Genomic DNA, 14,462 nt, shown 5'->3' on the forward strand with positions numbered 1-14,462 from the left:
AATATCTTCACATCTGTCTTCTCTATGTGGGATTTTAGAATACCCTTGCTATGCATTATATTTTCTTAAATGTAGTATATGCTATGCAATACGTGTGAAATTCAATGCATGCTATGCAAATGTTGGATAATTAATTCCTATTCAATTGTGGTATTCAAGTTTCTCAAACTCTTTTCTTGGGGCTTCAAACCCTTGATTCTTTAAAGACCAAGTTACACTATTCTTTTAAGATCGAGCCAGTGTAACTCTCAATCATCTTTTTCATTTAGTTCTTACATTCTTTCTGTAATAAAATCTCTTTCCAAATTCAATGTCCTTATCAAGAACTGAACATCTTAATTTTGCCTTTTTCACTTTTGACTTTTTCAATGTAATGTAAAAATCTTTCATGCCATTATTCATTTATCAATCATTATTTCAAACTCAAAAAAGTAAGAATGCACTTGCACATTTCTTCCATTGTAGGGTATTAAGAAGAAAAGAATAAGAATGGTTAAGAAACAGTCACCAAAAGAGGCACATAAAGAGTGAAATAGAATGTCTTTTATTAGCAAAATGTTGACAAACTTTGGCTAATAAAAAACTACAAGGATAAGTATGGGAAGACAACGCCCAAAAATGAACAATCAGACAATCATGATAACACATCTCAAGGTTTTTCTGAAAACCTAACCAATCTGATGCATTTAACAACTTAGAGCTCCTCCGAATTTGCTAGCCTTCATGCCAATGAATTTTCAAATTTGATGTCCTATTCTCCTTATCTAAGCTGCCTTTTCAGGTTTTCAACTTAGATAAACCCCTTATGACTCAAACCGCCCTTTTAGGATTTTCGCCTTGAGTCTTCCTTTTTCATTCACTTTTTTTTTATTTCATTTTTTCTTCTTTTTTTCAAGCATAGTATTTTTTCATAGCATCAGAATTTATAAGATGGGGTAAATCATTTCCATTCATCTCAGTCAGTATCAGTGCTTCACCTGAAAAAGCCTGTTTCACCACATACGACCCTTCCTAATTCAGAGTCTATTTTTTTCTATTATCGTGTTGGGTTGAAAAGATTTTCTTCAAGATCAACTCTTTTTCTCGAAAGCAATGGGGATGAACTTTTTTATCATGAGCCCTCATCATTCTTCTTTGATGTAGCTGATCATGGCATAATACCGTCAATCTTTTTTCTTCTATGAAATTTAATTGTTCATAGCGTTCTCTAATCCATTCAACTTTTTCCAACTCAACTTCTTTTAGAACCCTCAAGGATGGGATCTCCACTTCTACTGGTAATACAACTTGCATCCCATAAACCAAAAAAAATGGGATTGTCTCAGTAGATGTGTGCACTGTCGTTCGATATGCATGTAGTGTAAATGGTAACTTCTCGTGTCAATCTTTATAAGTCTCGATCATCTTCTCAAAATTTTTTTTTATGTTCTTATTGGCTGCCTCCACTGCTCAATTCATTTTTGGATGGTATGGTGTCGAGTTATGATGCTTGATCTTGTATTGAGCACATATTTCTTGCATCATCTTACTATTTAGATTCTTGACATTATCTGAAATAATTTTTTCTGAAAGTTTATATCTACAGATGATCTCTCTCTTTATGAACTTACAAATCATAGATCGTGTTACATTTACATATGATGCTGCCTTCACCTATTTTATAAAGTAATCTATCATCACAAAAATAAATATATGCCCATTAGAAGCCTTTGGGGTGATAGGACTAATGATGTTCATGCCTCACATTGAGAATGGCCAACGTGGTGCTAAAACATGTAAAGCAAATGATGGAGTATTGATCTTATCAGCATATATCTGACATTTATGACATTTACGAGCATAGTCAATGCAATCACTCTCTATTGCCAACCAATAGTATCCTACTCTCATGATCTGTCTCACCATCATATGTCCACTGGCATGTGCCTCACATATTCCATCATGTACCTCTTTAATAATTTTTCTTGCTTCAGCCTTACTTACGCATCTTAGTAATACTTGATTATAACTTCTTTTGTACAGAACATCCTCATCCAAAAAAAAAATCATAGCTAATCTTCGGATGACCTTTTATCATTTTTTGTTGCTTGAACTAGTATTGTTGATCCTTAATATACTGTAAGATATCATAATACCAGGGCTTCCTATCTTTCTCTTTTTTTATATTGGAACAATGAGCTGGCATATCCTTAACATCTAGCCTAATGGGTTGAATGTCAGTATCGTCATTAATTCGAATTATTACGGCCAGAGTTGTCAAGGTATCGACAATCAAATTCTCTTCTCGAGGTAGATGGTCAAACTAGATATCTTCAAATTACTTTATCAACTCTAAAATATATTTATGATATGAAACGAGTTTTAAATCTCTCGTTTCCCATTCTCCTTTCAACTTATATATAACTAGAGCTAAATCTCTAAATACTTTTAATGCTTTCACTCTTCTATCTATAGCAGCTTGTAAGCCCATGACACATACCTCATATTCAGCAATGTTATTTGTGTAATTGAAATTTAACCTTGCTGTTACAGGACAATATTGTTCTTCTGAAGAGATCAAAATCACCCTAATTCCATGTCTCAAGGCATTGACAGCTCTATCAAAATACATTTTTCAACACTTTTCTTCATGCTTCCCCTTTTCCAGTTAGAAAATAGTCAATAGATCTTCATCAGGGAATTTCAACCTCATTGGTTCATATTTTTCAGTAGCACGATATGCAAAAAACCACCCTCTTTTATTACCTTTTGGCTTACATATATAATATCATATTTCGATAGCATTATTTACCATCTAGCAATTCTTTTAGACAAAGAAGATTTCTCGAAGATGTATTTAATTAGATCTAATTTTGTTATAAGCCATATAGTATGATAGAGCATATATTGTCTGAGTCTTTTAGTAGTCCACAGTAATGCACAACATATTTTCTCTAATAAGGAATACTTGGATTCATATTCTGTGAACTTTTTACTCAGATAGTAAATAGCTCTCTCATTTTCACTAGACTCATTTTGTTACCCCAGCACACATCCCATTGAATTTTCACACACTGTCAAGTATAGAATTAAAGGTTTCTTTGAAACAAGTGGTACTAACACTGAAGGGTTTGACAAGTATTACTTAATTTTATCAAAAGTCACTTGGCATTCTTCATTCCATTCTCTAAGATTATTCTTGCAGATAAGCTTAAACATAGGATCACATTTATAGGTAAGCTGAGAGATGAACCGAGAAATGTAATTCAATCTTTTCAAAAAACTTTAAACTTTCTTTGATGTACTTGGAGGTGACAAATTTTGAATTGCCCGTATCTTGTTTGGATCAACTTCAATCCCTCTTTCACTAACCATAAAGCCTAGTAACTTTCCTGACTTTACCCCAAAGGTGCACTTGGCTGGGTTTAATTTAAGCTGCAATCTTCTCAACCTCTCAAATAATTTTTTGAGGCTGGTGACATGATCTTCATTCTCACAAGATTTTGTAATCATATCGTCTACATACACCTCAATCTTTTTATGCATCATGTCATGAAAGAGCGTCACTTTAGCCTTTTGGTATGTTGCCTCAGCATTCTTTAACCCAAAAGGTATGACTTTGTAACAAAAGGTTCCCCACATGGTCATAAAAATGGTCTTTTTCATATCATCTATAGCCATTTTTATCTGATTATACCTTAAAAAACCATTCATAAAGGAGAAAATTGAATGTTTAGCCGTATTATCTACCAGTAAAGACAAGATTTACATAGCTATGGTAATACCCTAGATTCGAAGCTGATGGTATTTTGGGGTATACAAGATATGAGAACTATTGTGGTAGAATATCCTGTGTGGGTTGGGTTTGTTGTAGACCAAAACCTAGATAATACAAAGGGTCGACCACTTTTTATGATGGGAGGCCTTGTTGGCTTATTTTTTTTTTATTTTTTTTCTCTTGTTCAGCTTATTGAGAGAATCTAGAATCTTGTTCAACTCATTCTTAATCTTTTTCTGTGTTTTCTCCAGCTTTTCAAATCTGTAAAAATTTTTTTGCTCCATCTGTTTAGCTCTGGCTCTTGTGTTATATCGATGGATAGGGTTCTCACTAGATGGAGCTATCATTGAACCTTTAATATCATATTTTAGAATTAACAAATTTATATGACTATCTCATGGTTACTTTGTTAAGTGTAATGAGTGAGAATATAATGAATAAAAATACATGTATGCAAAGAACATTTGTCTTAAGACGATATTTAACTAAAAGATTTCATTTATTCCAAAGAACTTTTATTTACATTGAGTTTGTCATCTTAAAGTTATAACCATAAAATCGTTTGATCTGCTCATATTGGTCCTTGGCTTCTTCGATAAAGTTTAATAGATGTTGCCCATGTTCTCCTACTAGGGCTATCACTTGTTTTAATGCCTCTGCATTTTCTATCACCTCTCTTGTCTTGCATATCCCTTTATAAATTTAGGTTGATAGGTGCTCAATGTACTTTTATCTTTCTAAGTTCTCTCTTTTACCACACCAGACTTGGTATGATAACTTTCTATGCTCTATAACCAATGCAGTAATATGATCTTTTTGTTCATTCAGCTTTTATCTTAACCTGCTTAGGTAGCTATTCAACATGTTATTCTCTGTTTGTACTTGGGTACTTTCTTCTTCCAATTCAGCATATTCTTGTTTCAATCTTACATTCTCTTCAGTCAGCTCAATAATTGTTATCTCTTTGGCCCTTTCTCTCATACATAATCTCTTATGTTTTTAGTGTAGCTCTGCTAGGTCTTCAATAGTTGTATCACGTTCTCTAACAATCTTACAAACTCTAGCTTCATGTCTTTTAGCTCTATTTTTCCACTGATCTTTTTTTTCTCGAAGCTTCTAAATTTTTTGCTTTAACTTATCCTTTTCAGACTCAAACTATTTTATCGTAAGCTCTAATTCTGATGGTGTCTTTTCAGATTTTCCTTCTATTGACGGTTGAAAGCTTTCATAAGTGAATATCATTTCTTGCTCTTCAAGGTAAATATCCTAGAGTGATTTTATCAGTAAATGATTCAGGACTCACTCTTCGAGGGTTTTTTCATGCTTTAATCATCTCATTCATCCTCTGAAATACTTTTGGATTGCTGTAAGAGAAATCTAACTGATGAAGCCCATGCGTCATATGAATGAACTATTCTACCCTGAACTACCTTTTCACTATGAGTAGTGCATAATTTGTCGCTCCCCATAAACCCAAAAGTGGGACCACTGTATTATCTCCATACTGATACAACATAGGTTCACGATTCATCAACGAGACCAACCATCTTACTTCGGTACTGGTCAATTTTTGTAGGAAAGCTATCCATTCCTTTTTAAACTTTTGTTCTGACCACCCACTTTCACAGAATTCTTTGATTGAAGCTCGATTTGAGAAAGCATTTTTTTTCATTTGAAGTAGCTTTTTATTCATAAGTATAATAACTATATGCAGCTTATAAAGCACCCTCCATTCTGATGACAGTAACTCAAAGATCTGATAGTCTCTGCTAATATTACCGTTGAAGGGTTATAACCATTGATCACACTCTCAAAGAAGTCAACCATCGCTATTTCAATGTAACCCAAAACTTTTGAAAAGATCATTATTCCGTATATAGCTAAGGTAAATACATCTAACCCCTATTTTTCATTGGCATGTTACACTAAAAACTCATGAAAGAACTTTTACGGTATGCAAACATGTTTTTGTTTCTTCTTTGTATGAGAATCCATAACTTCTTTGTCTATCCCCATGAGTTGAGCCAGACCTTTACGAAATCCTGACTTGTGCTTTTTGATATATATCTTATTAGGAGCCTTGAGGTGCAAACTCAATAAAGTCGAATATTCTTCGATGGTTGATGTCATATCAACTTCATTGAAGATGAAACACTTGTATGCAGGATCCCAGAATTATGCTGTAACTCTGATTAGTTGATCGTCGATAACTACTATGAGAAGGTGTGCTATATGCCCATGTTTCTGGCAAAACTTCTCTTGTCTTAACGGACTCATCTTCTTCCATATATCAACCAAATCTTCTAGATTATTTTATTTGAGGAGGATAGATATTTCTTGAGATAAGGTAGAATCATATTTGATTGGTAAACCATCCCTTATCTTCAGTTGAATCTTTTTTAACTGGACCCTTACTTCGTTGGGTAACTCGCAAGGAGCTAATACAGATGAAGAACAAATTAGTCATTCTGTGGAGTCCATGAAAAATTTTTGTTGAAGACCATCTTTCAAGTAAATATTCTTTATGCAATTTTATGATATGAGCATGAACCAATGCAAAAGAATGAGAGAAAAAGTTAGTATGCTAAAAAAAAAAGGAATAAATAAATAACTAAGTAAATTAAAACATCACACAGAATAAGAGGAATGAACCTTATGCTTTTAGTCAATTCTAAAAGGGAAGAATGATGGCTCTATCTATAGGTTAGGCATTCTTAAGGTTCACTATATGTGGTTTAAGGTTAAAGTCTAAAGGTTCTCAAATTGCTCCTTACATCATTGTTCATCACAGACTAGTAAGGTATCCCAATCCTCACCCATTACAGGCTACAAGCGGTAAAGGTTCAACTTGAGTGAGAGTATTTCGCTAGCCATTGCAGAGGAATTAAACCTCACGAAAGCAATAGGTACTTTACTCCCTCCTAGAAGGATGGAGCTTGGGTAAAGAGCTCATGTTATGCATATGCATATGAATGACATAATTAATAAAGTAAATAAACATGAATGAATAAAAAAAATCTATACAAAAGGTTTAATTTTATTAGGTTTTTGGATAACACAAATTTATTTGCTGGCCTGACTCTCAGACTTCCTCAGCGGAGTCGTCAAACTGTCATAACATCTAGATCCGGGGATTCATCGCTAGACATTAACTTGAAGGAGTTACCATAAATCTTTTTTATCTATGTGTGATTGGCCACCTAAAGAATCTATCCTTTTGAGGAACACCTAAGCCTAAGGGTCCCTAAAAGAATAGGTTCAGGTTTACTAACCAGAACAGAGTTCGGGAGTACGGTTACGTGTGAGAAATGTTATAGCATCCTCACAACGCCCATCGAAAGATGGTACCAGCTTAATTTTATGTTATCCAATAAGCCTTAAAATTTTATCAAGTGATTAACTATTGAAAATTATTCTCAATTGATTCTAATACTTTTAGCAAAAAATTAAAAAAAATTCTCTCACCTCAAGAGTATGCAAGAAAATTATTGTTTCACTTGCAAAGGCTCCATCGTCGGATTATTTAACATTAAAGAAAATTCAATAAACAAAAAAAAATAAAAAAAGAATAATGATTCAGCTTTAGATATAAATCCTTTTCTCTTCAAAAACTCATTGCTTTTGTACAAAGAAAATTGATACTTTCAACTTTTCCTCGAAAATATTTTCTAAAAGTTTAATTTCGAGAAAAATTGATACTTTTAACTTTTCCTCAAAAACCTTTTTTAGAAAATTATTTTCAAAGAAAATTGATATTTTCAACTTTTCCTCAAAAATATTTTTTCAAAAAACTTATTTTCAAGAAAAATTGATATTTTCAATTTTTCGTCAAAAATATTTTTTAGAAAAACTTATTTTCAAGAAAAATTGATACTTTCAACTTTTTCTCAAAAATATTTTTTCAGAAGACTTATTTTCAAGGAAAATTGATACTTTCAATTTTTCCTCAAAAATATATTTTTTGAAGACTTATTTCCAAGGAAAATTGATACTTTCAACTTTTCCTCAAAAATATTTTTTTTGAAGATTTATTTTCAAGAAAAATTGATACTTTTAGCTTCTTCTCAAAAATATTTTTTTGAAATTTTATTTAAAAAAAATCAAAAAATAAAATAAGATAAAAATAAAAATAAAGGTAAAAATAATAAAAATAAAAATAAAATAAAATAAGAAATACTAAATAATTCTAATTTAATCAATAAATAATACTAATAATAATAATAAATAAATAAATATAAAAAAAGGAAAAAAAAACCTTTTGAACTACTCGGCTCAAGATAGAAAGGGCAGCTTGAAGACGCGGCTCGGGGATGTCGGCTCGACTCGACTCAGCTCGGCTCCAGGGATCGGTTAGCACTCGGGTCACACGTGGGTCAAACATAGGTTGGCGCTTGGGTCGGGTCGCCTGATTTCAAAACGCGTGAATTTTTTGGGAATAGTAACGTCAAAACGATATAGTTTTCAGCAAGTATAAAAGGCTCTAACCTTTGTTTTTCAGCAGACCGCTCATTCCTTCTCTCTCTCTTCCCTTCCCTTCCTTTCTTCCTCCCTTTCTCTAAACTATCTCAGATTTCGGTTGAATTTATACTGTAATTTGGAAAAAGTCATCGAAATCTTCAAATTTGGCCGAAAAACTTGTCAAAAAATTCAAAGTTCGTCGAAAAATTTCATCGAATTTTGAAAATTTTCTAGAAATTTTCCAAAAAAAAAGCAAAAAATTCGCAAAAAAAATTCCCACCAATTCTTAAAGCTGTTATAACGTACCAGAACCCTTTTTAGCTTCTGTTTTCTTTCTGTGTGTGTTTTCTGTTCATTTTTTGTGGATCTATTTATAGGGATTGATCAGAAGAGTTTCTGATCAATCCCAAGTCCCTCTTGGATTGGGATTCAATGCTTGAATCAAATCTAGATTCTGATTGAATCTCAAATTTTCGGTAGAATTCTAAATTTTTATCATAATCCCAATCGAATAAGAAGAAAAGGAAAAAATAAAAATAAAAAATAAAAATAATATATTAATAGATAACTAAAAGAAAATAATAATAATAATAGATAAATAATAATAATAATAATAATAGATAAATTATAATAAAAAACATATATATTAATAGATAAATTAAAAAAATGTTAATAGATAAAAATAAATATATTAGTAGATAAATAATAAATATATTTAAAAAATAATAAAAATAATAAAAATAAAAGTAAAAATATGCCTATTTTATCCATTTAGACTAGACCCAATTGATTCAGATCTGGATCAAATTGGGTGTCTACAGTATTGCATCTCATAATAATTTTTTACATCACTTTTCAAATGCATTTTATCCAAATTGAACTTTTTCAACCGTAATAGCAATACTAAATTAGATCCTAGTGTCATTCAATTTTGATTATTATTTAGACTTGTGTAGAGAAAAAAATATTTGAAACATAAACATAAAAATTATTAAAAATAAAATTTTAAATGCATTAGACCAAAGTATGAAAATACATCTTTTAAATTATTCAAGGAGAGAATTAAGTCCGAACAAAAATTAGAGATACCATTGATCATATTCTTAAAGAAAAAAAAAACCCTTTTTCTTTTGATTCATGAAATAAAATATGTTGCAGAACTTCGCTTGGAGACTATTTGGTTTTTTTTTAATTTTGTTTTAATTTTTGCTTTTTGGAAAGAAGTGTAAATTTCGGTAAAAAAAGAAACAAGTGTAAATTGATATAATGGGATGATATGGAAACAAATAATTTATCAAAGTAATTAAAATTCCTCTCTAATTTTGATGTCCAATTAAAAGAAGGTACTGTCCTTTTAACCAAAAGCAAATGAGACATTGATTAATTTGTTGGCAACTTAACATATACTGTCCTAGTTGTATGTTTAACCTATGCTTTTCAAATGAATTTTATTTAAAATATGATATGAGATAAATATGATATAAAAAATAAATATTAAAATGACACGATTAAAAATTTAATAATTATTATATAAATTTAATAAAATATTTTTTTTATATTTTATATTAATATAAATTATAACATATAATTTTTATATAAAATATGATATAAATATTTAATATTTAATATTTAATATAATAATAATATACGAATCATTAAATTTACATAATTCCACTAAAACTCTCCAGCTAAAGTAGAAAAAAAAAAATTCTGCCGGTTTCAACAGGGAAGTGGCTTTGAACATAGGGAAAGCTATAGCCATAACTCTTGCTAATTAATGAAGTTAAAATTGGGAAAATTATGACTGGTCCTTTCCCCCTACTATCTTCTTTTATTTAGTTGAGTAATTAAAAGATTGCTAAAGCCGCCCTAAGCTACTCTTATCACAAAATAAAGACTGTGCAAGTTTGCTTCTTCTTTTGTTTTTTAATTTTTTTCAAGTTATGCTGAATTTGTTCAAAATTTGGTCCCAGATATATACCCAACTTTTTCACAATATTGTCACAATTATAATTTTTTTTTCTCAAATTCAAGTGTTTTTTACTATGGTTTTTAGGATTATAAAACTCAGTTCTTATTGTTGTAAGCATAATTATGCTTTAATGCTTTCAAAAAATATAGTATAGGTTTTATGACCGGAATAAATTGACATAGTAGTGGTGACGAAAAATAGAGGTGTTTATAATTTGATTTTAATTAAATTATTTGATCGAATTGATTTAATTTGATTAATCGGTTAGTAATCGAATTAATTTCGATTGGTGAACAAAAATTATTTTAGAAGAATTTTGATTTTTGGTTAATATGGTTTTTGAATTAATTAAAATTTTAATCAAAATATAAAATATCCAAATATAAAATGAAAAATACACCAAATGAATCATTTTATTTCATAAGTTGTTAAAATTTTTAACATAACACTTTGGTAGTTAAATATTTTATATAGGGATGAGCAAAAGTTGATTTGAACCAACTAGACCGACCGAGACCGAGTGAATTCGATTGAATTAGTTTGGTTTATTCGATTTTAGTTATAATTGATTTTTTAAATTGGTTAAATTGATTAATTTGATCGGTTTTCGGTTTTTAAAAATTGATAGCCGAATTGATCGAATTAACCGACTTTTTAATAAATAAAGGTAAAAAAATTAAGATAAATATTTTTATTTATTTTTTTCTTATAAAATATTGTTAAAATTATTAAATTTTTTAGTCATTTAGTTTGAATGATACTTGAGTTTGAGTTTTATTGAATTAAATTTGTAGTTAAATAATTATTCATAATAAAAAAAATTGATTATTTAATCGAACCAACCGAACCGAACCAATTTTGGTTGGTTCGGTTATGATTGGTTATGAATAATATTCGGTCGGTTCGGTTAGTCGATTAAATCTATTATTAATTTTTTCAAACCGAATCAATCAATTACTCACATTTAATTTTATAGGATAATTTTATTTAGTTTATTTAAAATATGAAAAATTAAAAATTAAAAATTAAAAATATAATATAATTTAATATATTTATTATTTGATTAATAAAAAAATTAATTGAATAGACCAAGTTAAATTTGATTTGTTAATTTTTAAAATTAATAAATTTGATTCTATTAATATAAATAAAATATTATAAATTTATTTTAAATAATTTAATTTAAAATTAATTGAATCAATCGAATAAAGAACCTATAATGCAACAAGGTAATTTTTATTTGAAGGGTATGGCGAAAATTGTTGATAATTTGGAAGGTTTAAGAGAAGATAAAGGCTTTTCTGAGAAACACGAGATGAGAGCTAATGAAACAAAGAGTACGTAGTGAGGCATAGAATGCTGGTTTGCTTGCATGGAGTCGAGGGCTGAGGGTAGAGCCATGCCCACAACAACAGCCGCCTAAGCAATTTAGCAATTAGCAACACCGTCAAGAATTAGCAACGATAACAATAACAACAACATTTAATTAATTATAAAAAAATAAGAATATATAATATATCATTTTCAATTCAACAATGAATAAATAATACTAGTTCCTACAAAAAAAATATTATTTATATATGAACATGGAATTCGAATTTCATACTTCAATTTTTATTTTATTTTTTGATTTGCCATGTAATTAAGGTATTCCCAATATAAAGTCTAAAATGTTGCAATTTGTTCCGTAAATTTTATAGTTATCAAAGCATATAGACAAAATTGCAGACTGGAATGAATAAAAATAGACAACTTGTTTGGAAGAGAAGAAAATAAAGAGGAAAGAAAAGAAAACGATTCCCACGGAACTGATAAACTTATAAGTTAATTTATTGGCACACACAGAGAAAATAACAAAGTCACAGCGTCAAACTTCAAAGCCCTGTTGCTACTTGCTAACTAAGTTACTATAAAGCTTAAGTGCTTAATTAAATTAATTACTTATTTAATTAAACCTATGTTCCTATTATGATTAGATTTTATAATTTGTATGTTCATGTAAAATATAATTCGTATATTGATATTATATTTTATATAAAAATTATATATTATAATTTAAAATATATATTTTTAAATTCGTAAATGAATTTTACTAACATTTTAATTTTTGTATTTTTTTTTATCATTTTCTTATTATGTTTTTCCATCTTGTCTTAGATAGTCCATCTAATTGCGGCTATTCTTACTTTCTCTCTCAAATGCTTACCTTTTCCTCTATTTTCAAACCAATCTCCATCTATAAAACCCCACTTCTCTATCTTCCCTGTATTAATCCAACTCTCTCTCTCTTTCTTTCTTTGTTTCTCTTTCTCTTTTCTGTGTCTCAAAAGATATCTCTATATAAAAAAACTTTATTCTTTCAGATTTCAATCAACCAGACTCACCATTTAAGGAAAAAAATGGATGTTAAAGCAAGGGGTTGTAGCGCAAACACCCAAAGTGAAGAGGATCAGATCATGGACTTGAGAAGAGGTCCTTGGACTGTTGAAGAAGACTTGAAGCTCATCAATTACATTACTACTCATGGCGAAGGTCGATGGAACTCTCTTGCTCGTTGTGCAGGTAATAAATGCTAATATGTCACCATATGTATTTGTTGTCACCCCCCCCCCCCCCTTTTGGTTTAGGTGAGATTAACGTGTGGCCATGGAGAGACCTGTGCCATAGTACAACAAGTTGGCAAGTTGATTTTAACTTTTATTTTGGGTCTTGTTTTCATCTTCATGTCCTATCCTGATTAATCAAATGAGCTTTTCAACATGATCACATGAATGCCCTTTCATCGCCAAAAACAAAAGTGAAAAGGTCCTGCTTTCCTCTCTTCTTTAATCCCTCTCTCTCTTCTCTAACAAAAGTGCAAAAAAAAAAAAAAATCTTGGGGTTTGCTGATTCTTTCTTTTTCTCCAATTTTTTGATTGATCCTGAGGATTTAATCTGTATATAAAAAATACCAACCTGAAAATTAAAAGCCGGACGTTTCATGGAAAAGCTACTGTAGCCTTGATTGTGAGGTTGATGATGCCCGTATAGGAGAACTCAATCATGAAAGTTTTGAAGCAAAAGCTACAACTCATGAAAAAAAAATAGTATAGGAGAAAATGCCCTTTCTTTTTCCCCAAACACTTGTTTTCCACATAACTTTACCAAAAACTTGTCGTGTCTAAATAGAATTCAATGAAACAGGTCTCAAACGGACAGGAAAAAGCTGCAGACTGAGATGGTTGAATTATCTCCGCCCCGATGTTCGACGTGGGAGCATCACTCTTGAGGAACAGCTTTTGATTCTTGAACTTCACTCTCGCTGGGGAAACAGGTAAAATGTTTTAACCTCAACTCTCTCGATCAGTTTATGATTTTTTTTTTTCCAAATTTACAGATATTTTTATGTTACAGATGGTCCAAAATCGCCCAACACTTGCCTGGAAGAACCGACAATGAGATCAAGAACTATTGGAGAACTCGTGTCCAAAAACATGCGAAACAACTGAAATGTGACGTGAACAGTAAGCAATTCAAGGACACCATGCGTTACCTATGGATGCCTAGGTTAGTTGAAAGAATTCAAGCTGCTGCTGCTGCCGCCACACCCACCTCCACGACCGCTGTTACCGAGGCCTCTACCACCACCTCCGCTTCCGTCACCACAGCAGGCAACATAGGCATGGGGCAGATGGTCATGCCTCAGGGGGTTATAGGCAATGACTTTGGAGGCGTACAAATAACCCCAAGTTACACCCCAGAGAATTCTAGCACTGCAGCCTCATCAGACTCCTTGGGCACTCAAGTTTCACCGGTTTCAGATTTGACTGATTATTACAGCAACATCCCGGTCAACAACCCTAATCCGGATTATCTCCAAGCTAGCCAAGTTGGTTATTCTGGGTCCTCCTTAATAAGTCCCTCTGGTACTAATTACTACAACCACGGCACAGATTTTCAGTCCCTGGAGCAGAACAACCCCTGGCTAGATGGTGCTGATGGATCATACAACTTCTTGAACGCTGAGGATTTTTTTTTCTTGCAGCAGCAGTTCAACTTCAACATGTGAAGATTTCTTCAAATATACTAATAAATTCATGGGGGAAAATGAAACTCAACTGTAGATGAAAAAAAGAAAAAACAAAAAGGAAAAAGAAAATCAGAATAATCTTTTGTATTTTTGCTAGTTTTTCTTTCTATTTTTTTATTTGGGGGTGAACAAAAAAAACTTGTAATTTGAGGCTTTTGTTTCTAATTAATCTCATTCATTGATATTGACTTAATTGATTTTTTCCT

The 14,462-nt window shown here is 31.0% G+C and overlaps 1 protein-coding gene across 1 annotated transcript; it reads left to right on the forward strand.

The window, feature by feature from the left end:
• Window positions 1-12,455: 12,455 nt before the first annotated feature.
• On the forward strand, window positions 12,456-14,449 carry LOC111279789 (transcription factor MYB108-like). Its single transcript, XM_022866843.2, has 3 exons — window positions 12,456-12,749; window positions 13,371-13,500; window positions 13,581-14,449. Exons 1-3 carry the CDS (start codon window positions 12,587-12,589, stop codon window positions 14,233-14,235), a joined length of 948 nt encoding a protein of 315 aa, XP_022722578.1. The 5' UTR covers window positions 12,456-12,586; the 3' UTR covers window positions 14,236-14,449.
• Window positions 14,450-14,462: the final 13 nt, after the last annotated feature.

This window comes from Durio zibethinus, chromosome 27 (genome assembly GCF_047325235.1).
Source record: "Durio zibethinus cultivar Kanyao isolate XHJ-2024 chromosome 27, ASM4732523v1, whole genome shotgun sequence".
NCBI lineage: Eukaryota > Viridiplantae > Streptophyta > Magnoliopsida > Malvales > Malvaceae > Durio > Durio zibethinus.